Source organism: Pan troglodytes, chromosome 10 (assembly GCF_028858775.2).
Source record: "Pan troglodytes isolate AG18354 chromosome 10, NHGRI_mPanTro3-v2.0_pri, whole genome shotgun sequence".
Lineage (NCBI taxonomy): Eukaryota > Metazoa > Chordata > Mammalia > Primates > Hominidae > Pan > Pan troglodytes.
Window position 1 is genome coordinate 116,299,661 of NC_072408.2, and position 23,732 is coordinate 116,323,392.

General features: G+C 43.9%; 1 protein-coding gene across 23 annotated transcripts in view; it reads left to right on the forward strand.

Moving 5' to 3' along the window:
- The window catches only part of UBE3B (ubiquitin protein ligase E3B), a 59,236-nt gene that overhangs the window by 11,771 nt on the left and 23,733 nt on the right, over positions 1-23,732 (forward strand). For 17 of the 23 annotated variants that reach the window (XR_010147735.1, XR_010147736.1, XR_010147737.1 and 14 more), the window contains 11 exon segments: positions 732-817; positions 1,861-1,943; positions 8,613-8,718; positions 9,028-9,148; positions 10,425-10,602; positions 12,163-12,326; positions 13,816-13,983; positions 18,362-18,533; positions 20,395-20,513; positions 21,143-21,257; positions 22,003-22,102. Coding sequence is in view for 20 of the 23 variants with exons in the window: in XM_009426192.5 (XP_009424467.2) it covers positions 732-817; positions 1,861-1,943; positions 8,613-8,718; positions 9,028-9,148; positions 10,425-10,602; positions 12,163-12,326; positions 13,816-13,983; positions 18,362-18,533; positions 20,395-20,513; positions 21,143-21,257; positions 22,003-22,102 (1,412 nt within the window). In the remaining 3 variants the exon portion in view is untranslated. 23 annotated transcript variants of the gene reach the window in all.

The following is a 23,732-nucleotide window of genomic DNA, read 5'->3' on the forward strand; positions in this document are numbered from 1 at the left end:
GGACTTTAGGTGCTCCCTTCCTCACAGAACTTAAAGTCCGATGAGGAAAACAGGCATTAAATAGATGTCGCTCATAGATATAAAATGACAATAATGTGGTAAGTGCTTGGAAGGAAGCATACAAGAGAAATGAGAGTGTCCAGTAGGGTGGGGAGGCCTTGCTTGGTCTGGGGCTCTAGCTTTCCTGAAGAAGTGGTGTGTGAGCTGAGAGCTGCAGAGAGAGCTAGGATTCACAGAGTGAAGAGCGGGGATGAAACGGAAAGCAGGGGAAGCTGTATGCAAGGCTCCAGGTCAGCAAGGAGGGCTTATTTCAGGCATGACCCTGGCCTCTTGGGGGGAACCCAAAAATTGTTCAGTTCTGGGCCCTGCTGGGAAGCTCATGTCCCATTGAGGACAGTAGGCATCCCCCTGGCGAAGACAGTGCTAGGCCCTAGGAGGGAATTAGAAAAGGTGCTACAGGAGCTCAGAGGCCAGAGACGTCACTTCTGGCTAGGGGTGTGAGAGGACCCATCACTCACGAGGTGACACTTGAGCCAGGCCTACCAGGAGAGAGAGAGTTCCAGATACGCATTGCCTTTCTGTGCGCTGGCACCAGGCCTAAGGGAAAAGGGAGGCAAGCCAGGGGGTATCTCATTTCTTAGGGCCTCGGATGTGGGACACAATTTCCTGTCCCACATAAACAGGTCACATTATGGCAAGAGACTTTTGTTCTCACTGTTTTCTTTCTTTAGGTGAAAGTCTTCGACCAGCGATGAACCACATTTGTGCAAATATAATGGGACATCTCAACCAGCATGGATTTTATTCTGTGCTGCAGGTCTGTGACTCCTGCCCCGCCCAGTGTGCGACTTCTCCACTCTCCAACACCTGCACTTGGATTTTTACATTTGCGTTCAGCATACCTGGTGTCCTCCTCAGAAACACTGTTCATAGGAAGAGCTTGATGCCTGCTGTCCTCTTCTTCCTTCCCCTGCCTTGTCTCACTTGTGGGTCAGGTAAAGGGAGGACAGTGGTGCTGGGATCCCTTGAATGTTCTACATTTTTGGCTGCAAGGGTAATCCAGTCTTTTGACATTTAAACTCTGGAAGGAGACCTCAGGGCTTGTTCCCTCAGATTCCTTCTTGGTTGATGTCTAGAATCGTATTTCTAGCTCTGTGTCCTCAAACAGCCCTTTCCACTTTGTACCTTGTTGTGCCAGATCATATCTCTAGGGAATTGTTGAGAAAGCCTGATTGCTGTTTAAAGGTACAATGGAAGTCTTGAGTTTGAGAAGTAATGTTGACTTTGCCCTTCCTTCTCCCTAGTGCTGTGATGGGCTGTTTCCCGATTTGGTTTCATATGCTCCTCACAACAACCCTGTGAGGTGGTCTGTTGGCAGAAGCTGGTATGACTGGCAGTTGTCTTGCTAGAGGAACCTTCTACTTCATACCATAATTAAACGGCTTCTAAAATAATATGATGTCTTTAAATTTTAAGTCTGGCATTATTTGTATTAGCTGTTTTTTTAACTTTATTATTAAAGAATTTCTAACCATAATATTTAGAGAAAGAGTGGTAGAGTTAACCTCGTTACCCAATACTTTCTTCCCTTTCCTTTTATAAAAACACTGCATACGGTTTTTTGTTTTTTTGTTTTTTTTGTTTTTTTTTTAAGAGACAGGGTTGCCCTGTCACCCAGGCTGGCCTCAAGGAATCTTCCTGCCTCAGCCTCCTGAGCTGGGACTGTAGGTACAAGCCACCATGCCTGGCTCACAATACAGTTTTTTTATCTGAAGCACTCAGTTTACTTTTTTGCTCTTTTATGTACAAATGAATATAAAGTTGATGTCATCCTCTGACCAATTAAAACATTCTTTTCAGATATTGTTAACCCGTGGCCTGGCAAGACCCCGTCCTTGTCTATCCAAAGGCACTTTAACAGCAGCCTTTTCTCTAGCGTTACGGTGAGTAAGAAACCATAGCTGAGGTGTTGGCATGTTCTTGAATGCTTCCTCCTCTTGGTTTTTCTTTCTCTCGTTACTGGTATTAGGTATAGACTTGCCCATTTTGTCAGAATTTATGGGAAGCATTGTTCTTAATGAAAGTGAGCACATTTGTGACTGCTCAAACTTTTTCTTAATCTTCAGTCTTGAATATTTCTTAATCTTCAGCCCTGAATATTATTGCAGTGTGATCTTTGGAAACTATTCAAAATGAATTTCTTTTATCTAAAAGAGGCCAAGATGCAATCATTTTTCCTTTTGAAGTTTTAATTGACAAAACAAAAAACCTAGGAGCCAGGAGAAGCCCAGCAAAGGGCAGGGTGAGAGGATTAAGGAAATAATGTGAATACGCATGTAAAATGTTAGAATTTGGAGGACCAGAGAAGAGGTGATATTTGCCTTCACTTCGTTTGGAGATGTCAGGTACTGAAGAAGCTAAGTTAATTCCTTATGGAAATTACACCTGCAATTCTGAGAATTGCCAAATGTAAAACACTATGCTTGTTCATAGGTCCAGAACATGTTTAAACTGTCAAGGGGAACACTAGCTTGGGGAGATGTTAATAAAAGATCCTGGAAGGAAGAGTGTCATGGTGGAACCAGCTTGGTGAAAGCTGCCTGCTCTGCCCCCATCTGTGGATCTACAGTACACCTTCATGCTGAGAGCTCTGAGAAGTCCTGCTATGCTAGCAGGACCCCATGGGCTTATTTAACCCGGGGTTGGCCCAAACATATCTGAGCATGGAATACCCCTGCCTTGTTTTTTGGATGCCGTTGATATCCCATGAAATCATTTTCCATGGAAAACCTATTTGGAAAATGATGGGCTAGAGCATGGGTTGGCCAAATTTTCTGGAAAGAGCCGGATAAATATTTCAACTCTGTGGGCCATACAGCCTCTGTCACAACCACTCTGCCATTGCATCTTGAAAGCAGTCGTAGATTGTACATACACAAATGAGCATGACTGTGTTCCAGTAAAACTTTATTTACAAAAATAGGCCATAGTTTATAAACACCTGGTCTAGACTGTGCTTTCCACTAACCACTAGCCACAGGGGGCTGTTTAAATGAAAATTCATTTAAGTTAAATAAAATGAAGAATTCACTTCCTCAGTTGCATTAGCCACATTTCAAATGCTCAGCGGCCACATGTAACTAGTGGCAATTGTGTGGGACAGCACAGATATAGAAAACTTCCAGCATCACAGAAAGTTCTGCTGGACAAGGCTGACCTAGAGCAGGTCTGCCCGATGGAAACACAGAGCCACATTTAAAAAGCCAAAAGAGGCCAGGCGCGGTGGCCCATGCCTGTAATCCCAGCACTTTGGGAGACGGAGGTGGGCAGATCATTTTGAGCTCAGGAGTTCAAGACCAGCCTGGGCAACATGGCCCAACCTTGTCTCTACAAAAAATACAAACATTAGCTGGGCATGGTGCCATGTGCCTGTGGTTCCAGCTACTCAGGAGTCTGAGGTGGGAGGATCACTGGAGCCAGGGAAGTCAAGGCTGCAGCGAGCCGTGATTGAGCTTCTCCAGCCTGGATGACAGAGTGATACCTGGTCTCAAAAAAAAAAAAAAAGTCAAAAGGGAAATTTAGTATAATGATATGTTTTTATTTAAACTAATATATCCAAAATGTTATTTTTACATGTAATCAATATTTTTAAATTATTAAAATTAAATAATGTGTTACATTTTTCTCTTCATGCCAAGTCTTCAAAACTGGTATGTACTTAGAGCACGTCTGAATTTGGACCAGCCGCATTTTTAAGTGCTCAGTAGCCACATATAACCAGTGGCTACCATATTAGACCACATGCCTCTAGAGGCTAGACCCTCACACAGAAGAACAGGATGTAACCGGTTATGCTATCATTAGTTACGGAAGTATAACTAATTATCTAATAAACAATTGTGCCTTCATTTCATACTTCTAGGGAAGTTATGTGAGTTGTATTTAATGAGCCCTAATGTCTAGGTACAAACAGGTTTTCCCAGAAGCCTAAGAAACAGATTCACTGCAACTGTCCCTACCCAAGTCACCTTGTGGGGCAGCTCATTCCAGCAGCATTGCCCACTGTCCTCTGGCAGACACAGTGAAGGTCAGCACACTGAGGCCTGAACTTTCAAGCTCAGGAGCAGCTCTGCCTCCGCCTCCACCTCCAGAGACACAAGCTCTAGGAGCACCTCACCTTTCTTACCTGTCCAGCATCCCTCCCCTGTCCTGGTGTGGTTGTAATTCACATATGATTCACCAACATGCTCACATCCAGTCATTCTACCACACTTAAATTCTCCTCTAAGAATATAACCAGCAGTCATCCTTGTAGTTTTTCTTCTCTGTATGTATTAGATTTCATTGAATCACTTGTTAAGGCCAGGCTACTCTAAAGCCTTTTTCCCAAATAGAACTTTTCCCCTCTGAATGTTTGTATATAATTGAACACAATCAGGACCTTTTAAAGTAAGATATCAGTGGTTTCATCATATAGGAATATAGTGAAAGTCTATAAAATCGTCAGTGGTGTGCCAAGATGTGATCACTAAATCCTGAAATATGAATAGCTAACATTCATGGGCCACACATTGTTCTAAAACTTTTACACATATTAACTGACTCCTCACCACATTCTCTTATCTCCATTTTATTTATTTATTTGTGAGACAAGGTCATGCTTTGCCATCAAGGGTGGAGTGCAGTGGCATGATCAGAGCTCACTGCAGCCTCAAACTCCCGGGCTCAAGCCATCCTCCCACCTCAGCCTTCCATGTAGCTAGGACTACAGGCACATGCCCAGCTAATTTTTTTATTTTTAAAATTTTTGTAGAGACAGGGTCTCACTATATTGCCCAGGCTGGTCTCAAACTCCTGGCCTCAAGCGATCCTCATGCCTCAGCCTCTCAAAAAGTGCTGGAATTATAGGAGTGAGCCACCACACCTGGCTTTTCTCCATTTTATAGATAAGGAAGCTAAGGCCCAGAGAAGTTAAACTGTTTGCTCTTGGTCACACAGCAGGGAGTGGCCAGGCCAGAAATTAAACCCAGGCTATTTAACTCCAGAACTCATACTCTTTCTTCTTCTTCTTTGTACTTGCCTCACATGTTGGACACATTTTTGTATTCTAAGAATAATATATATTTTTTTAGTAAATAGCACTTGAGAACCTTCCCAAACTTGCCCTGTTCCTCACACTGCCGTGGCATTGATTATCTGGACCCCTAGTTTGCCCAGGCACTTAGTCATGTAACCACTAGCCGTGGCTTCTGTTTTTCCCCATATGCCTGCCCAGCTCCCTGGTTTTACTCTGAGCTCTCTGTTAGCAGGGACTGTGCATCAGTCATACCTCTTTTGTTTATCCTTCTCCTCAACCCCCCACCATGTCTGGCCCTGTTAAACAATCAAGTAAGCAGTGCACTTATAGACTTTGTCACCCAGGGGTACTTAAATGCAACAGCTACAGGTAGGCTAAAGAAGGATTCTGTTGACCTCATGCTGGGGAAATTGGTAATAAGAAATTGAAGGAGTTGTAGGAGTGTTTGCAGTGTGTGTGGTTTTTTGAGTCTGGCCTCATGCAGACTAAAAGGATCACACCCCTCCAAACATTGAGGCAGCCCTGCAGTCCTATAATGCTTCCACTGATACATCGCTCCCAGTCAGTCAGACAGGCCAAGTTACTTAGGGATATGGCCCAGGATGGAATCCATAGGTTTCTGTGAGAACCCCTAGAGAATGCCACAGCCCTTTGTACCCTTAAAACAATGCAGTCCTTTCCTTGCAAATGCGAAGTGACTGGTTGTAGTTTTAGCAGCTTTCTCTGTGATTTGCTTTTCTTCTATTTAGGGAATTGTGCTCTTCTGTTTTAAACTTCTTTCTAACCTGCAGAAAAGAACATGGTTCTCTTTTCATGTGCCCCACTCAGATCAGAGAGGTTAGCTCAGTTGGTTAGCCTCACCTAGACAAGTGGTGAACATAGGTACTGATATTTTCAGCATTTCAGCCTCATAAAACATCCTTGTCCCAAAAATGGTACTCTTGAAAGTGAAAGTATATAGTGTGAATTCTGAGAGCCTAAATACCACTAACACCTCTGCTCATTGCTATTGGTGCACATTAGCTAGAAGAAACCTTTTTTTTCCCCTCTGTAAGTTGTTCTCTTACCTTTTTTTCTGCATGACCTCTGAGTGATTTTTTAAAATAACTTTATTGAAGTCTAATTCACATCTCATACACTTTATTCATTTAAAGCATACCATTCCCTGGCATTTAGTATGTTCACAGAGTTGTGCAACCATCACCTGCTGAGACCAGCTTGGTCGGGGAGACCCTAACCCAGCGGCACTAGAGGAATTAAAGACACACACACAGAAATATAGAGGTGTGGAGTAGGAAATCAGGGGTCTCACAGCCTTCAGAGCTGAGAGCCTCGAACAGAGATTTACCCACGTATTTATTGACAGCAAGCCAGTGATAAGCATTGTTTCTATAGATTAACTAAAAGTATTCCTTATGGGGAAACAAAGGGATGGGCCGAAATAAAGGGATGGGCTCTGGCTAGTTATCTGCAGCAGGAGCAAGTCCTTAAGGCACAGATTGCTCATGCTATTGTTTGTGGTTTAAGAACGCCTTTAAGCAGTTTTCCGCCCTGGGTGGGCCAGGTGTTCCTTGCCCTCATTCCAGTAAACCTACAACCTTCTGGCCGTGGGCATCACGGCCATCACGAACATGTCACAATGCTGCAGAGATTTTGTTTATGGCCAGTTTTGGGGCCAGTTTATGGCCAGATTTTGGGGGCCTATTCCCAAAAATCACCACAATCTAATTCCATAATATTTTATCACCCTGAAAAGAAACCTAATACCCATTAGCAGTCACTCCCTTTTCCCCTCTCCCCAGAACCCCTGGCAACAACTAATCTACTTTCTATCTCTTTGGATTTGCCTGTTGTGGACAGCTCACATAAATGGAATCACATCATATGTGGTCTTTTGCTACTGGCTTTTTTCACTTTGCATAATATAATCAGAGTTCATCCATGTTGTAGCATGGATCAGTACTTCATGCATTTTATGGCCAAATAATATTCCATTATATGGATATACCACATTTGAGTTGTTTCTACTTTTTGGCTATTATAAATAGTGCTGCTGTGAACATTTATGTACAAGTTTTTGTGTAGACATATGTTTTCATTTCTCTTGGGCATATTCCTGGGAGTAGACTTCCCTGGGTCATGTGGTAACTCCATGCTTAACCTTTTGAAGAATTGCCAAATTATTTTCCAGAGTGCCTGTGCTATTTTACCTTCCCAGGAGTAGTGTTGTGTGAGGTCTCCAGTTTCTCCACATCCTTGCCAACACTTGTTATCTGTCTTTTTTATTTAGCCATCCCAGTGGGTGTACAGGGGTATCTGACTGTTGTTTTGATTTACAATTCCCTGGTAGGTAGTGATGTTGAACATCTTTTCATGTGCTTATTAACCATTTGTGTATCTTCTTTGGAGAAATGTATGTTTAGATCCTTCGTCTACTTTTTAATTGGATGTTTCATCTTTTATGAGAGTTGTGAGTTCTTTATATGCTCTAGATACAAGTCCCTTTTCAGACAAGTGATCTCCAGGTGTTTCCTTCTGTTCCATGGGTTGTCTTTTCACTTTCTTGATAGTGTCTTTTGAATCACAAAAGTTTTAAACTTTGAAGAAGCGCAACTTACCTGTTTTTTACTTTTGACTCTTGTGCTTTTAGTGTGATAACCTCAGAAATCATTGCCTAACCTGAAATCTCAAAGCTTTACTCCTGTGTTTTCTTCTAAGAATTTTATAGTTTTAGTTATAAAACTAGCATTTAGGTCTGTGGCTCATTTCATTATTTTTTATATATGGTGTGGGATACGGACCATTATTTTATCTAATATTATTTATCTTTTTTTGATTATGGAAGCAATACATGCTTATTGTAGAAAACCTAGATAAAGCAGAAAAACATAAAAAAGAAAAAAATTTCTCATGATTCTACAACCAGAGATACATTGTTAACTTTATCTGTCCTCAATCTTTTAAAAATGTATCTATATTTGTGTTTATATTTCAAAACATTATACAATATATATACTTATATATAGTATACATACTATAGGTACACTATATGTGTATATATTGTATATCTATAGTGTATATATACTTTTAAATAAACTGCTTAACTGAATTATGAGTTATTGGTGAGTTACCACAGAGTGAACACACCTGGGTAAGCACCACCCAATAGAGAAATCGATTATACCAGCACTCCAAAACCCCCTTTTTTCCCTCCCTCCCCATCACAAACTCCTTCCTCTTCCATGTATATAGTTTTTCATGTTGCCTTTTTTTAAAGTTCATTGTAGCATGAGCATTCTCTCATGTCAGTAAAATTTCAAAACTGGTTTTTCATAGCTGCACAGTATGGCATCAGCAACTGGACCATCACTGACTTGTCCATTTCCCTAGTGTACGTCCCCAATTTCAGCCTTCAGTTTTCTCAGAAATCCCATGCAGAATAATTTCTAGGAATTTGAGCACGTTGGTGGGGTTGTGCTTTTGTTCTGGATGCACATGGAGACCTGTCTGAATGAGTGAATCTATCTGTGTCTAGCCCTGTGATTGCTGCACAGTTCTCAGACAATCTGATTCGGCCATTCCTCATCCACATCATGTCTGTGCCTGCTCTGGTGACTCATCTCAGCACAGTGACCCCTGAGGTAAGCAGGCTCTGTGAGTTCCCCGCGGAAACCCAATTGTGTTTTTCTTTTCTTCTTAAACATTAGAAAGTAAAATGGCTTCTCTGCTTATTTCCACACCTCCCTTTAATTGTTCTTTGGGACCAGTGGCCGTGATAGACACACTTGTGTTAGTAGCCCAAAGAAGTGGGTTCTTGTCTGTCCATTTTCTTCTTGGTGTTTGCTAGCACATCCTGCATAACCACGGGTGATCTGCAAGTGATCAAGTTCACTCTCTACAGGAAACTGTTCCTGGCAGTTTCTGATTTAACGGTCTGCCGTTCTTTGCAGCGCCTCACTGTTTTAGAATCCCATGACATGCTTCGTAAATTCATCATATTTTTAAGAGACCAAGATCGATGCCGTGATGTATGTGAAAGTTTAGAAGGATGCCATACGCTTTGTCTAATGGGTAAGTATCTGTGGCTGGAACTTGATTGTGTCCTGGCCATCAGGGAAAGCCCAAGTGTTTTGCCTGTCACTATTCTAGAGATTTGGTTGTTTTCTGTAACAATTGGAAGTGCTTACAATAAAAAACACGTATTTAGATAGACAGTTAAAATAGACATGTAAATAAAAATCACATGGAAAATATTCCAGCCTGGCAAACTAGTTAAGTGACTGTTAATGAACATTAGATGTCAGCCTTTAGCTTCCTGGCAGTCAAGGAAAAAGTGAAAATGTGGTGAATTGCCTGGATAATTCCCATCTCAAGAGAGAAGGGAGGGAGTAGTTAGGTGGGGCTTATATGAGAGCAGCGCCTGCTTTACCTATTTTACAGTGTTTTCATTGTAGATGGAAGAAAGGGTTTGTGAATAGAAGCATTTGAGGCAGAGGCACAGAATTCTCCTTGCCTAAATTTATTTTAGATAGGAAAATTTTTTTTTTTTTTTTTTTTGAAGACAGGGTCTCACTTTGTCACCCAGGCTGGACTGCAGTGGCACAGTCATGGCTCACTGCATCCTCTACCTCCTGGGCTTAGGTGATCCTCCCACCTCAGCCTCCTGAGTAGCTGGGACTACAAGCGCACACTACCACGGCCAACTAATTTTTGTATTTTTAGTGGAGACGGGGTTTTTCACCATGTTGCCCAGTCTAGTCTCCTTGGGCTCGAACAATCCACACGCCTCAGCCTGCGCGATTACAGACTTGAGATAAAAACTTCCCTGGGGCCACATTTCATGAGGAGTTTATGGTGCGAATGTTCACACGAGTGACGTTGACTAACTGGTGAATGTTGAATAACAGCGACTTCCCACGACACTCAGATACTCTTCAAAGACCATTTCTTATGTTGACCCTTGATTTTTAAGCATTAATATAATATTAAAATGTAACACTAACTAAATATCACCTACCTCTGTGTGCCTAACATTTTACCTGCCACTTCATCCTCATATGGAGAGTAGGGATCATCATTCCAATCTTACAAATGAAGAAACAAGTTTGAGACATGGGTTGACGGCCACGGCTCACCTTGTCTGTGGCATAGCCAGGATTTGAAGTCAGCTCGGCCCGTTTCTTACCTTTGCACCACACAGCAGCCTCCGGCATTGACAGGTGCCCCTTATGTGGAAATTTCTTGCTGCACATGGGATGTGGCCGCCTGAGCCACAGGCAGGGAGCAGGGCCGGGAGGCACCAAAGTGTTTGTCTGGACCCATCACACTCAGCCTTCTCTCTCTGTAGGCAACCTCCTACACTTGGGCTCCCTCAGCCCCAGAGTGTTAGAGGAGGAGACAGATGGGTTCGTGAGTTTGCTCACCCAGATGCTGTGCTACTGTCAGAAGTACGTGTCTCAGAAGAAGTCCAACCTGACCCACTGGCATCCTGTCCTTGGCTGGTTCTCCCAATCTGTGGATTATGGGTGAGTCCCAGATGCAAATCACTGTCTTTCCTGCCTCTCTCCCACCATCTTCTTCTTCCTTCTTTCTTTCTTCCAGCTTGTGGTGTTTTGTTTCTTATTATAAAAATAATATGTATTCATTATATATTAATAAATTGTGAGTAAGAACAAAAGAGGATAAAAACCAGCCCATTATCCTGTAAACCAAAGATAACTTGAGTGAACATCCTGTCAGTTTTCCTATCTAGAAATACTGATCCTTTTTTACAAAATTGAAATCCTATTATTTTGTATTTTGTTCCTTCCATTCAGTTATGGACCTTATCAATGTTTTTTCTTCTTCACTGTCACTTTTTGACTAGACTGCCATATTTTGGAGATGCTAAAACAAGACAAATGATTCAAAGGGAATAGAAATCACCCAAAATCCTTTTCAAGAGGTGGAATATAAATTTTTAAAAGTGTAATTACGAACTTAAAAACGTGAGAAACACTAGACTAGAAGAAGGGAGATCAAGTAAGGCGCAGCTTCATGAATTTGAAATATCTACCTGAGCTGAGATAAAGTGGTTTCTGGAGAGGAACCAGCTCTGCTGCCCAGCTGTTTTCTTGTTCACATATCTGCTCGAGGCATGGGGTCCCTGGCAGTTACCCTCGCAGCAGAAAACTAAAGGCCTGGGGAGGAAATCCCCAAATTTTTCTTTTGTTGTACCTGAGTGACATCCCTGGGTCCTATCTAGTTAAAAAGACTCATTGCTAGGGAACAGCCTGCCCCAGCGTGACACCTCAGCCTGAGGAGGATGGGGCGGAGGTGCTGAGAGTCAGGAGGCTGTGGGAGGTAAGTGAAGGAGAGCAGCACCTCCGCAGACAGCCTGCTTCTCCGCTCCACTTCCTCTTCTTGGAGGGACTTGGACGACTTGCTTTGCCTTGCTTTCCTCATCTGAAACCTGGGGATAATTTTCACCCTCCCTTTGATAGGGCTTTCTAGAAAGATTGAATGAGATAATGCATGTGAAGCACCTACCAGCAGGCAGGCCTGGCCGTGCTCAGGGGTGGCGGCTATTAACAATATGATGATCAATGTGGGAACCACTAGGAGTCTCACCTCACCTTCTTGAGCAGGAAGGTGACAGCAGATTCCAGGAATCTGAGGGATGCTGGGTGCAGTGTGGAGTCAGGCAAGGAACCCCTGGAATGCAAGGAAACACTGAGGAGGCTGCTGAGTCATCTAGATTTGGCCCCCCACCACCTGCAAGCCAGCTGTGAGGAGGGAGGCAGTGCAGTGGGTACAAGATTGTTTTTGTCACCTGGGTGGTAGCAAGTATCTTCGAGAAGAGTGTGACTCATGGAGCCTGGGGACCTGGGGAAAGCAGACAAGATGAAGAGTCAATGCCCTTGACGTACCAGCCCCTCAGCAATGATTTGTTAGTTCCACTTTTCATTTTTGTAATCTTCTTTGCCATGTTGAGTGCCAGGTCCTAGCTACAGCTCCCAGTGGAAGGCCATTAGGAACTGTGTGGGCTGGCCCTGGCCCTGCATCAGATGGAACTGACAGACCAGGTCTCCTCTGCTCTCTCCTAGCCTTAACGAGTCAATGCACTTGATCACCAAACAGCTGCAGTTCCTGTGGGGGGTGCCTCTGATCCGGATCTTCTTCTGTGACATCCTGAGCAAGAAGCTACTGGAGAGCCAGGAGCCAGCCCACGCACAGCCAGCATCCCCTCAGAATGTGCTCCCAGTGAAGAGTGAGTGGCGGGAGCAGGCCCAACCCTGTAGCTCCACTTGGCTGAAGTACAGCTCCTGTTTCTTCCTGTATGGATGTTCCGCTGTGTTTGTGGGATGCTCTAACTTTGTTTTTGTTGTTATCGTTCTTGTTGTTAGAGACAGAGTCTCACTGTATTGCCCAGGCTACAGTGCAGTGGCACGATCATAGCTTACTACAGCCTCTAACTCCTAGGCTCAGGTGATCCTCCCACGCCAGCCTCCCAAGTATAATAGCTGGGACTACAGGCGTGTACTGCCATGCCTGGCTAATTTTTTTTTTTTTTAATTTTTGTAGAGATGGGGGCCTTACCTTATTGGCCAGGTTTGTTTCCAATTCCTGACCTCAAGTGATCCTCCTACCTCAGCCTCCCAAAGTGCTGGGGTGACATATATGAGCCACCATACCTGGCCTCCAGCTTGTTCCACAACAATTTTGAGGCTTGTTAGGTCACTAAGTTCATATATAGCAAAACAAAAAATCCATAAGAATAGAAAACAAGGATTGGGGAAATAGAAATAGGTGAACACAATCAAGATTGAGTCATAAAAGCATGTCCACACACATATGTTACATTAGGGCCACTGTGGCTACCTGTGAACTTCAGTTTGGCTGTGAACCAACATGAAATGTTTCAGAAACCAACATGAAAAGGGGTCTGTGGATGCTTTCTTCTAATTTCTTAGAAGTAGAGCTTTTCTGAGTTCTTAAGAAAATAAATCTCCCATGTGGGACTCCTTATAAAGGAGCCACTCACTGAACCACAGGCGGGGCTAGCGCTTCAGTGTCTTTCCTATCGCAGGGTCAGTAATGGGTTCCATGGGAAGGTTCTCATTGCACACTCTTATTAAAAGTTATGGAAAGGCTACTAATGCATAATTTGACAGAGTTACCTGCCTGTGGTGGGTTTTCAGGTTCAGGGTGTCTGTTCTTCTACTGAGTGTGTTGCAAAACTCTGTCTCATAGCTAGCAGTAAGCATGGGCTCAGCAAATGTAACTCCAGCAGGATATCAATGGGAAGGTTGAAAACAAAGGTAGAATATCATTCAAAACCAGGTGTCAGAACTAGAGGTTGTCACACCTTACTTCCCTCTAAAGGCACAGAAAATAGAGATGTAGCCAGGGCCCCTGCCTTTGCCCCTCTTTCCCTAATATAGTCCTCTGAATTTTTACCATCGTGGGTTTTGAAATTTGGTGATTTCCAGTATAAGAATCCCATGTAAGATTTGAATATGCCTGGCTTATTCTGAGAAATATTTGGGTATTCTGAAGAGATCTTTGGGTTGTACCTAAAAACCTGTTGTTAATGTTTTTCTAATTTATCCCAAAGAAATGCCTTGAATTGAGTGAGTTGCCCCACTGTCTGGCCTGGCTGTGCATTTAGAGCTTTACTGAAATGCTCTTCCTTTTCCAGGGTGGGATTTGGCAGCTGGCTGAGCTGCTGCTCACATGTCTTCTTTTCTCCATGCCAGGTCTCCTAAAGCGTGCTTTTCAAAAGTCGGCATCAGTCCGGAATATTCTCAGGCCTGTCGGGGGTAAACGGGTCGACTCTGCAGAAGTCCAGAAGGTTTGCAACATCTGTGTCCTCTACCAGACCTCGCTGACAACTCTCACACAGATTCGGCTGCAGATACTCACAGGTTCGCAGTCCCCAGGGCATCTTCTTCACCTCTCACATTTGGCAGACAGTTTGTCTTAGCAAAAGTCAATGTTTTTTTCTGGCTTCTTTGACTCTGAAAATAGATTCTGAAGGAGGGCATTTTTGAGCTGTTCCTCTTAGAGATTGGTCCACCTCAGTTACATTGCTCATGCTCACCTCAATCATAAGCGCTTGCATCTCATTCCTGTTTTGTGACTCTTACTTTAATTATGAAGTAGAATTTACTTTTAAAAAGTTTTTGTTTTCTGAGTAAAGAAGCAAAAAAGATAGGGTTGCAAAAAAAAAAAAGAAAAAAGAAAACCACTTTTAATTCCATAATCCAAAAACAATCAACTGTGCCTGAGTGTACTGCACATATAAAATAAATATATTTAAATTGAAATATACAGCACTATGCTTTCCTTTCCAATAATCATTTTACCATGTCACAAGTTCTTTGAAAACCTTATCTTTATTGGCTACATAGTATCTCATCACATGGATATGCCCAACATTTTCCTTTTTAGCTTAACATGGAGGAAAGTCCCCTCTGTGAGCACAGAATTGGGTATCACAGGCTTTTAGGTTGCAGCACAGTTGTTGTTATGAATTGGTCTTACGAGTACAAAAGGCCTTTGTAAACCGTGGAGGCCTTTTATTACATGAAGGATTAAGAGCTTTTCTGCTGCATTTTACATTTTTTAACATCATAAATCACTGCTTCTCTTTCACACTTATTTATCCATTCTTCAAATATTTATTGAGCACCCCTGTGTGCCAGGCACTGAGGATACAGAGGTGAAAGAGAGAGCCAAGTTCTTCGTTCTCAAGGGGATTGTATTCTAGTAGTGGGGAGACCGAAAATAAGCAAGTAAAAAGTAGGGCTCATGTAATGATGGGCACTGTGAGAATGAAAATGCTGAGAGATGATGTTGGCCTGGGCTACAGCAGGATTTCTCAGCCTTAGCATTATGGATGTCTTGGGCTGGCCCATTCTTTGTCATGAGGGGCTGTCTTGTGTGTTTTGGGTTGTTTAGCAGCCCTGGTCCCTACTCATAGATGCCAGTAGCACCTTCCCAACCAGCGTGACAGCCAAACATATCTTCAAATTTGACATTCAGCCAAATGCCCCCTGGGAGGCAAAATCATTCCTGGTTGAAAGCCACTGGCCTAGTTTAGTAGCAATGGAGATTAAGGCAGGAGGATTTAGATTTGTTTTAGAGGAAGAAGATATGGGTCTTACTGGTAGCTTGGATTTGGGAGCATGAGGACTGAGGGTTTTAAAGAAGATACCAGGTTGTTGGCCCAACCACCTGTGTGGATGGTAGCACTGTTTGCTGAGCTGGGGAAGACCGGGGGCAGGGCCTGTGGGGAGTCTGTTGTGTTGTGGCTGTGACAAGGGAAAGGGGCCTGCCGGGCATGCTGGCAGAGGTGACACTCTGGGAGCATCAGCTGAGGGATGGAGTGTAAAGCCATGGGCTTTCAGCCTAGGGCAGGTTTCCCAAAGATGAGCAGAGGGAGGAGAGAAGGGGCAAGACCATACCTGGGGTACCCCAGCGCCTGAGAGTTTGAGCCAGCATCTTGAGTGAGAGGAGTTTGGGGTTGTGGTTTGTGTCCAGCTTTTTTTTTTTTTTTTTCGAGATGGAGTCTCACTCTGTCGCCCAGGCTGTAGTGCAGTAGCGCAATCTCGGCTCAACTGCAGGCTCCGCCTCCCGGGTTCACGCCATTCTCCTGCCTCAGCCTCCCGAGTAGCTGGGATTACAGGCGCCTGCCACCATGCCTGGCTAATTTTTTTTTTGTATTTTTAGTAGAGACGGGGTTTCACTGTGTTAGCCAGGATGGTCTCGATCTCCTGTGTGTCCAGCTTTTTAAATGAGCTCACATTGAAGCTCATTTTCCCAAGTGAGAGAATCCAAATATAGGTGTTTTAGTCAACTTGAAAATATACACTTTAAGGATAAAGATAAACTAGTCTAAAGTGTATGTTTGATATTCAGTCTATTTAGCAACTTAGATTATAGAAAATAACACTTGTTTTTAAAATACTGCTGTTTTTCTACTGACAACTTAGGAAGTGTCTGTTTGTGCTCCACACACACATCTGATAGCACTGGCACTGCTGCTGGTCTGTCTGCCATTGCTCTGCCAGGCCCAGTGTCTCCATCTGTGTCTAAATGGCTAGATATGCAGCCCTTGTTGAATCAGTGTGTGATGCTATGAGCATTCTAGTCTACGCTACATGAGTCCTTTACACAGAACTCGAGGACACTTGCTTTTCTTCTTTTATCCTATAGGAGTATATTTGTGATCTCCACAGTGTTAACTGTTTCCTCTGTTTCTATTTTAACCTGTTTTTGAATTGTGAGAGTTCCACATTCTTGGGTGTGTTTGATATAACATGGACAGTTGAAAGACTAGTTATGAGTGGGGCACCTATGTCATCACCAACAGATCAAGAAAGTCTTGCTTCTAAAGGCTTCTTTATAACCACATCCTCCTACCCTTGAAAATGTGAGGTCTAAGCTCTAGGCAAAATCACTAAATTGACACAATTCTTGGCCTCCTTTAGAATTCCTTCAGTTCACCCTCTAAGTATCCTTCAGTAGCTCTGATGGAGTTCCCCCAACTCCCACTGCTGGCTAATATACCTTCCCCAAACAGTTCTTTATTCAAAACTAAATAATTCAGAGAGTACCCTATAAGATGAGAGGTATTGTAAGGGCTCGTATACAAGGTGACTGTGCTTTTCTGAGGAACACACCTTACTGTATATTCAGTGACACATGGCATTTCAGATCCAGCCTTTCTAAGTCAAGAGATGTGTTATTAGATGTAAACTATACCCGTGATGTGGCCTGTGTGTCTAAGGCCTTGTAGCCATCAGGAAACAAATTTAGAATGTCCTCTGTGTCCCCTTTTGCTTCCTCAGGGTTCCATTTTTGTATAGTTCATAGCATCCTACCACAGTCATTGACTGCATTTCCACTTTTAACATAATAGAATAATAGAGGTAAATGTGGGAAAGCTTTGCCAAAGGTGGCGAGCCTGCAAGATGGTTTAAGGCAAGGGTCAGCAGACTACTGTGTGGGGGCCAAATCCAGCCCACTACTTGTTTTTGTCAATAAATTTTTACTAGAACAGACTCAAATCTGTTTTTTTTTTTGTTTTTTTTTTTTTTTTGGAGACAGAGTTTCGCTCTTGTCACCCAGGCTAGAGTGCAGTGGTGCGATCTCGGCTCACTGCAACCTGTGCCTCCCAGGTTCAAGCGATTCTCCTGCCTTAGCCTCCCGAGCAGCTGGGATTACAGGTGCTGGCCACCACGCCCGGCTGATTTTGTATTTTTTAGTAGAGACAGTGTTTCTCATCATGTTGGCCAGGCTGGTCTCAAACTCCTGACTTCAGATGATCCACCCGCCTCAGCCTCCCAGAGTGCTGGGATTACAGGCGTGAGCCACAGCACCGGGCTGCCAAATCTGTTTCTTTACACATTGTCTGTGGCCGCTTTTGTGCTGTAGTGGTAGCACTGAGTAGTTGTAACAGTGTTAGACTAAATTTGGCCTGAGGATGCCTCCATATTTTGAGTCCTTAAGGAAGGAACTGCAGCCTAACTTAGTATGTAAACTGACTAGAAGTCTAACTTAGGACTATTCAGTATTTTTGTAACAAATAGCTGCCAATCACAGCAGCCTAGCTTCAATCAGTCACAGGTGGCCATCTGATTAGACCACGTTCAAATAAGGCAAAGCCGAGGTGTAACCAGTCAAGCTGTCTCTGTACCTCACTTCAGTTTTGCCCCTAAATGTTGCCTGCCCAGAATGTGGACTGGAGCTGTCTGAACCTCGTCTGGTTCTGAGGGCTGCCTGATGGATGAATTGTTTTTTGCTCAGACTTGGCTAGATTTAATTTAACAGCAGAGACCTTCTGGCCCACAGTGCCTAAAAATATTTACTCTTTGGCTGTTTCCTGAAACAAATTGCTGATCCCTGATTTAAAGCATAAATGCTAAGTCAGACCTGAGTTCTATTCCTGGCTCTGACATACAGGCTGTGTGATTTGGGGCCAATTATTTAACCTTTCTGTGCTTCAGTTTCCTCCTGTATAAGATGGGGATAACACTGGGCTTCAGAAAATGGAAAGCAAACAGTACATACGGAGTGCTTAGAATGGTGCCTGGCACATAGTCAGCACCCGCTGACTACTGGCTCTTATCATTGTTACTCTCGTGGTGATAATGCTTTTCTCCATAATCCCACCTTCTTTTCACGCACATTAAATGTTCATGGATAGGTTTAAGTGTTTTGTTTCCCCACTGGATAGGAGAAATAACAGACCAGGTGGAGTCTCCACCTGAAGCTTGGGTTTCTCTGTGTTTTTTCCAGGTCTCACTTACCTTGATGACCTGCTTCCCAAACTGTGGGCATTTATCTGTGAGCTCGGGCCCCACGGAGGGTTAAAGCTCTTCTTGGAATGCCTGAACAATGACACTGAAGAGTCCAAGCAACTCTTGGCCATGCTGATGCTGTTCTGTGACTGTTCGCGGCACCTCATCACGTAGGTTGACTGCTGTGGGACTGAATTCCTTTCCTAGAATATGGAGAGACCAAAATACAGTGTCAGTAAGGAAGTAATTGCTAATGTGATTACTGCAAACATTTGGACCTGTGTGGCAGGGCATTGTAAGAACTAGCCATTTACCAAGTGAGCAGTGTGCAGTAAATGTTCAGCAGTTGTTAGGGTGGGGCCTGGGAGTTAAAAGTTCCCATCCTTTCAAGGAAGCTGATCAGTACCACTGACTGTGGCTTGGGGTCTCCTGGAGATGGGTTTAGATCATGGCTCAGCCATTTATTCACTGTGCTAGCTAGATTCCTGGAAAATTCCAAAGTCAGAGCCAGGGTGCAGATCCTTGCTAAGCAGATCTTGAGACACCCTGGGCAAGGGATCACGGATTCAACCTCTCTGAGACTCAGTTGACTCATCTGTAAATGGGAATGACAATAGCACGTACCTTTTAGGCACATGGTAGGGATTAAAAGACATAATTATTGCAAAGTGCTTATCACAGTCCCTGGCACATAGGATGAGTTCAGTACTTGTTGGCTCTTATTATTATCAAGCCGACCCTGAGCAAGTTTCTTAACCTCTTTGAGTCTCTATTTCCTCATTAGAATGAAGAGAATATTACCAGTTCAATAGAGGGTAAGTGAAAAAAGCAGCGTCAAATACTTAGTGCAGTGCCTGGCACAGAGTGGGAAATTAACAAACATTAGTCCCATTTAGTTCCTTTGGTTTTTAAGCTTATGCATCTTGTGTGTTTGGTATTCTTTTCATTCCACCTTTTCCCAAAAGGTTGGTGAAGAATTATAAGATACAATGGACCTCAGGCAGTTATGTTCAGGCTGGAAGACTTTAGCCGGAGAGGATCAGGGACATGTAGGTGGCAGATTGGGTGAGGATCATGGAAGAACTCACTGAGCAGTTGGAGGCAAGAGCAGGGGTCTAGCTGCTGGTGAAGACATCCTTAATCACTGGATAGGGGTAAGCCAAGAGTGAATCTTATTCTAGTGTATGGAGCAGTGTTAGGAAATGTTCAGATAGAGCTGTGTCTTAAATGGCTCATTTATTCATATGTTCTTTCAAACATTTATTCATTTACTCACAAATGCTTACTAAGTACCTGCTAAGTGTCACTAGTATGTGTCTTAGATATCGAAAAGATTCTGCAGCTTTCCTCAGTAAACATCGACTCTCAGTCAACGTTCCTTGATATGCAGACATGAATAAGGAAGGCGTGAATTGAGGTGTGAATTAAGAAAGTGTCACAGTCAGATCCTTATGAATAAGAAAAATATAGAGTACAGATTTTTTCTTAATTGTATTTTTTAACTTTTTACTATGGTCGATTTCAAATTAATAGAAAGTAGAAAGGATAATATAATGAACCTCATGTGCCCATTATCAGCTTCAACAGTACCAACTCACAGCCAGTTTTGCTTCATCCAAATGCCCACCTGCTTTTCTCTCCCACATTATTTTGAAGCAAATCCTAGACATCATATCATTTTTTTTTCATTTTATTTTTATTTTATTTTACTTTAAGTTCTGGGATACATGTGCTGAAAGTGCAGGTTTGTTACATAGGTATACATGTGCTGTGGTGGTTTGCTGCACCTGTCACCCCGTCATCTAGGTTTTAAGCTCTACATGCATTAGGTATTTGTCCTAAGGCTCTCCCTCCCCTTTCCCCCTACCCCTGATGATATCATATCATTTTATCTGTAGATTTTACAGTAAGTATCTCTACAAGATAAAGCTTATTTCTCAACCTCGTTTATTGTCTATTAAGCAGTACAGATTTTTTTTCTCTTCGCCTTTTTTCAGTGTGGAATTCTGGGTAATTTTCTCTCTGATTTAGAATCCTTGATGACATTGAAGTTTATGAAGAACAGATTTCATTCAAACTGGAAGAGCTGGTCACTATCTCCTCTTTCCTGAATTCCTTTGTGTTTAAGATGATCTGGGATGGAATTGTAGGTAAGAGAAAAGGTGTCTGCTGTTGTTTGGTTGATGCTGCACCCAGGGAGGCCGAAGAGTCTATGGCATCAACTGATTCTTAGCTTTATTGTCTCTCCAAGTTAATAGAAGGTGCACATTTATTCCCACAATTGGAAATTTTCTTTCTTCACTCTCTGTGACTTCTTAAGATAGTGGTGTGGTTATAGAAGTCTTGCTCTCCCAGGCTCCCTTCAGGATTTGCATGTATGTGTCGAGGATTATTAATGATGATTAATTTTGCCCTGAATCTCCTGTTGATTCTTCCATTTGATTTCCATGAAGATAAAACATGTGCCAGTGCACACTTGAGATGAGAGTCCACCTCCCGAAGTGTCTCCAATTGCTCAGGACAAAGCTCCTTAGATTTAAAAGGCCCTTCGGATGACACGCTAGTGGGAGGCAGCATGAGTGATTTTGTCTGAGAGGTACTCAGGCCCTGCAGACACTTAGCACTTACCCAGGGTGCCTTTTAATTCTGTCGGTTCCACATATAATTCAGAGCGAGGGAGATCAAGGACTTGATGACAACTGCAGAAGACAAGAGCTGTCCTCCCCTTGCTCTCTGGCTCTGACTCTTCCTCTGACTTTCCTGTTTGTTTGTCCCACAGAGAACGCCAAGGGTGAGACCTTGGAGCTGTTCCAGTCTGTCCACGGGTGGCTTATGGTGCTGTACGAGCGGGACTGCCGGCGGCGCTTCACCCCCGAGGACCACTGGCTGCGAAAGTGAGCTCCAGGGGTGAGGAGGGCTCCATGGAAGCCAGCCTGCTCCGGCACGCTGCCCGAGCACTCAGCTCTCATGTTCTAGGGCAGAGAGGACTTTTTCCCTCTGCTTCATTTTGTCTGTTCATTTGTGTAAAGAGAGCTGCTGTCCCTGTGAAGCACCTGTCAGGACGCTTCTGTTAAGAGATGTTTACACCAAATATGATTAGGGTTAATTAATGGCAACAGAGCCAGATTATATTTAGCATACATTTCTCATCCAAACTAGGAAGAGGTCTTTTAGCTGAGCTGAGCAACAGAGCATGAGAGTTAAAAGGCAGTTTTTATTAGCAGAATTACTAGAGTAAAAACTGCTTTTAGGTTTTTTGGAGAGTCATGGGGTGGGGGAAATCCTCCTATCACAACTGAACATAGGCATGTATCTGCATTTTTATCAATGAGTTCAAGCTTTATGGCAACTGCTGAAGCTGTGGCACTAGAGCAGGGACTGGCAAACTTCTGTAAAGGGCCAGATGACTTTAGGCTTTGTGGACCAGACAGTCTCTGTTGTAGCTACTCAACTCTGCTCTTGTAGCACAAAAGCTGCCATAGGCTATACATGTATGAATGAGTATGGTCATGTTCCCATCAGACTCTTGAGAAACAGACAGCACCCTGCATGTGGCCCACATGGTGTCATTTCCCAGCCTCACACTAGAGGATGGTTTCCTTCTTTTAATTCTCCCAAACCCATGTCTTTCTTCTCAAGGGATCTCAAACCTAGCGTGCTCTTCCAAGAACTCGACAGGGACAGAAAACGGGCACAGTTGATCCTGCAGTACATCCCACATGTCATCCCTCACAAAAACGTGAGTTGCACTCAGAGCTGGGCCCCGATGTGTCTTTCTGTTCCCCCACGTGGTTCCTGCCTTTCCATCCTTGCTACGGCAATTGGAGGTGACTAAGTGGGATCATTCATTCAGCACAAGGAAACGGTGGTTGCTATTACTCTGGTGAGGTTACACCCAGTGCTGGGGTACAGAGCTGGAGAAGACAGTGTGAACTGGCAATGCTGGTGGAGTGGCAGCCCAGGTACGGAGACCTGACCAGCTGGAGGGAGGGAAAGGGGACAGGAAAGGGTCCCACAGGCAAAAGTGGACAGTGTTGAAAGGCTGAGTTAGAAAGGATGAGGTGCTTTTGGAGAGTCAAATGTGCAGTGTGGCTGGAGAGAATAGAAAGGATGGGGTCAAGAGGAAGCCGAGGAGGGTAGTAGGAACTAGAGCAAGACAGCCTTAGAAACCAAGGCTGGGAGCAAGGGCTTTCTGCAAAGCCACCGGAGGGCTGGAAGCTTAGGAGGCACCTGGTCAGAGCCATACTTCAGGAAGGTCATCTTGGCTGCAGCGTGGAGGGCTGGCTAGAGGCAGGGGTGTTAAAGCAAGCTGTCCTGCACTAGGGTGGGCCCTGGGAGTCAAAAGATGAGCAAGTCAAGAGATTTTTAAGGAGGCCTCGGAGAATGGTCACATCCCAAGGGGAAAGAAAGGAAGAATTCAGGTGATGCTCGGGTGTCTGGCCTGGGTACTTGGGGGGTGTTTTCCTGAGGTGGAAGAGCAGGACTGGGACATGGCGGCGAGTTCAGCATCGAGCAGGTAGGATGTGAGATGTCTCTGGCTCCTGGAAGCCATTGGACAGGGGGTCTGGCATTCAGGAGGGAGGAGCCTGTGTGGGGAGAGCACCCAAATCTCCTGACTGCCCCCATGGACTGGGTGAGGTAGTCAGGGAATCAGACAGCACCCAAGTCTGCTGACTCCCCCTATAGCCTGGGCGAGGTGGTTGGGGAGTCAGACGGAGTGAGAAGTCCAGGGCACTGAGGCAGAGCCCTGCAGGACCCGTCCCACAGAGGGCCAGCACGAGGAGGGAAGGAGGGAAACCAGGAGAGTGCCACACACCCGGGGGATGAGAGAGACTTGGGGAGGATTGGGCTGTGGCAGAAGCATCCAGGAAATGAGGGTAGCAAGCATGGCTCACGTCCCTGGTGAGTGGCAGGCACTCTGGAAATGTCCGATGCTGCGACAACACTCAGCTCCTCTTAGAAGAGTCTTCTAGGAGTCTAGATTGTGTCCTTTATTTTTCTCCTGTTCTATTTTCTTTTTATTTTTTTAACGAAGTAGACATATTTTTAGAAAAGAGCATAAATCATATTTTTATAAATTAAATCTCATTTTTCAGAGGTATTTCATCCTCACTGCTGTCTGATACTGTTCTGTCCTTGACTTTAATACTTATGGTTGCTATTCTTTCCCCTCAAGCAGTGATGTGCAAACAATGTGGCTGTTTAAATTCTTACAGCACTTGGCAAACTCTCAGAAGTGAAGGGCCTTATGGCAATTACTTAATCAAATGTGCCTTCCTTGAGGGAGCCCCTGCTATGATGTCCCTGACCTTGCTTCCAATAGAAAATGCACAGCTTTGCAAAACAGGCTGTTCTGTGGCTTTACTTTT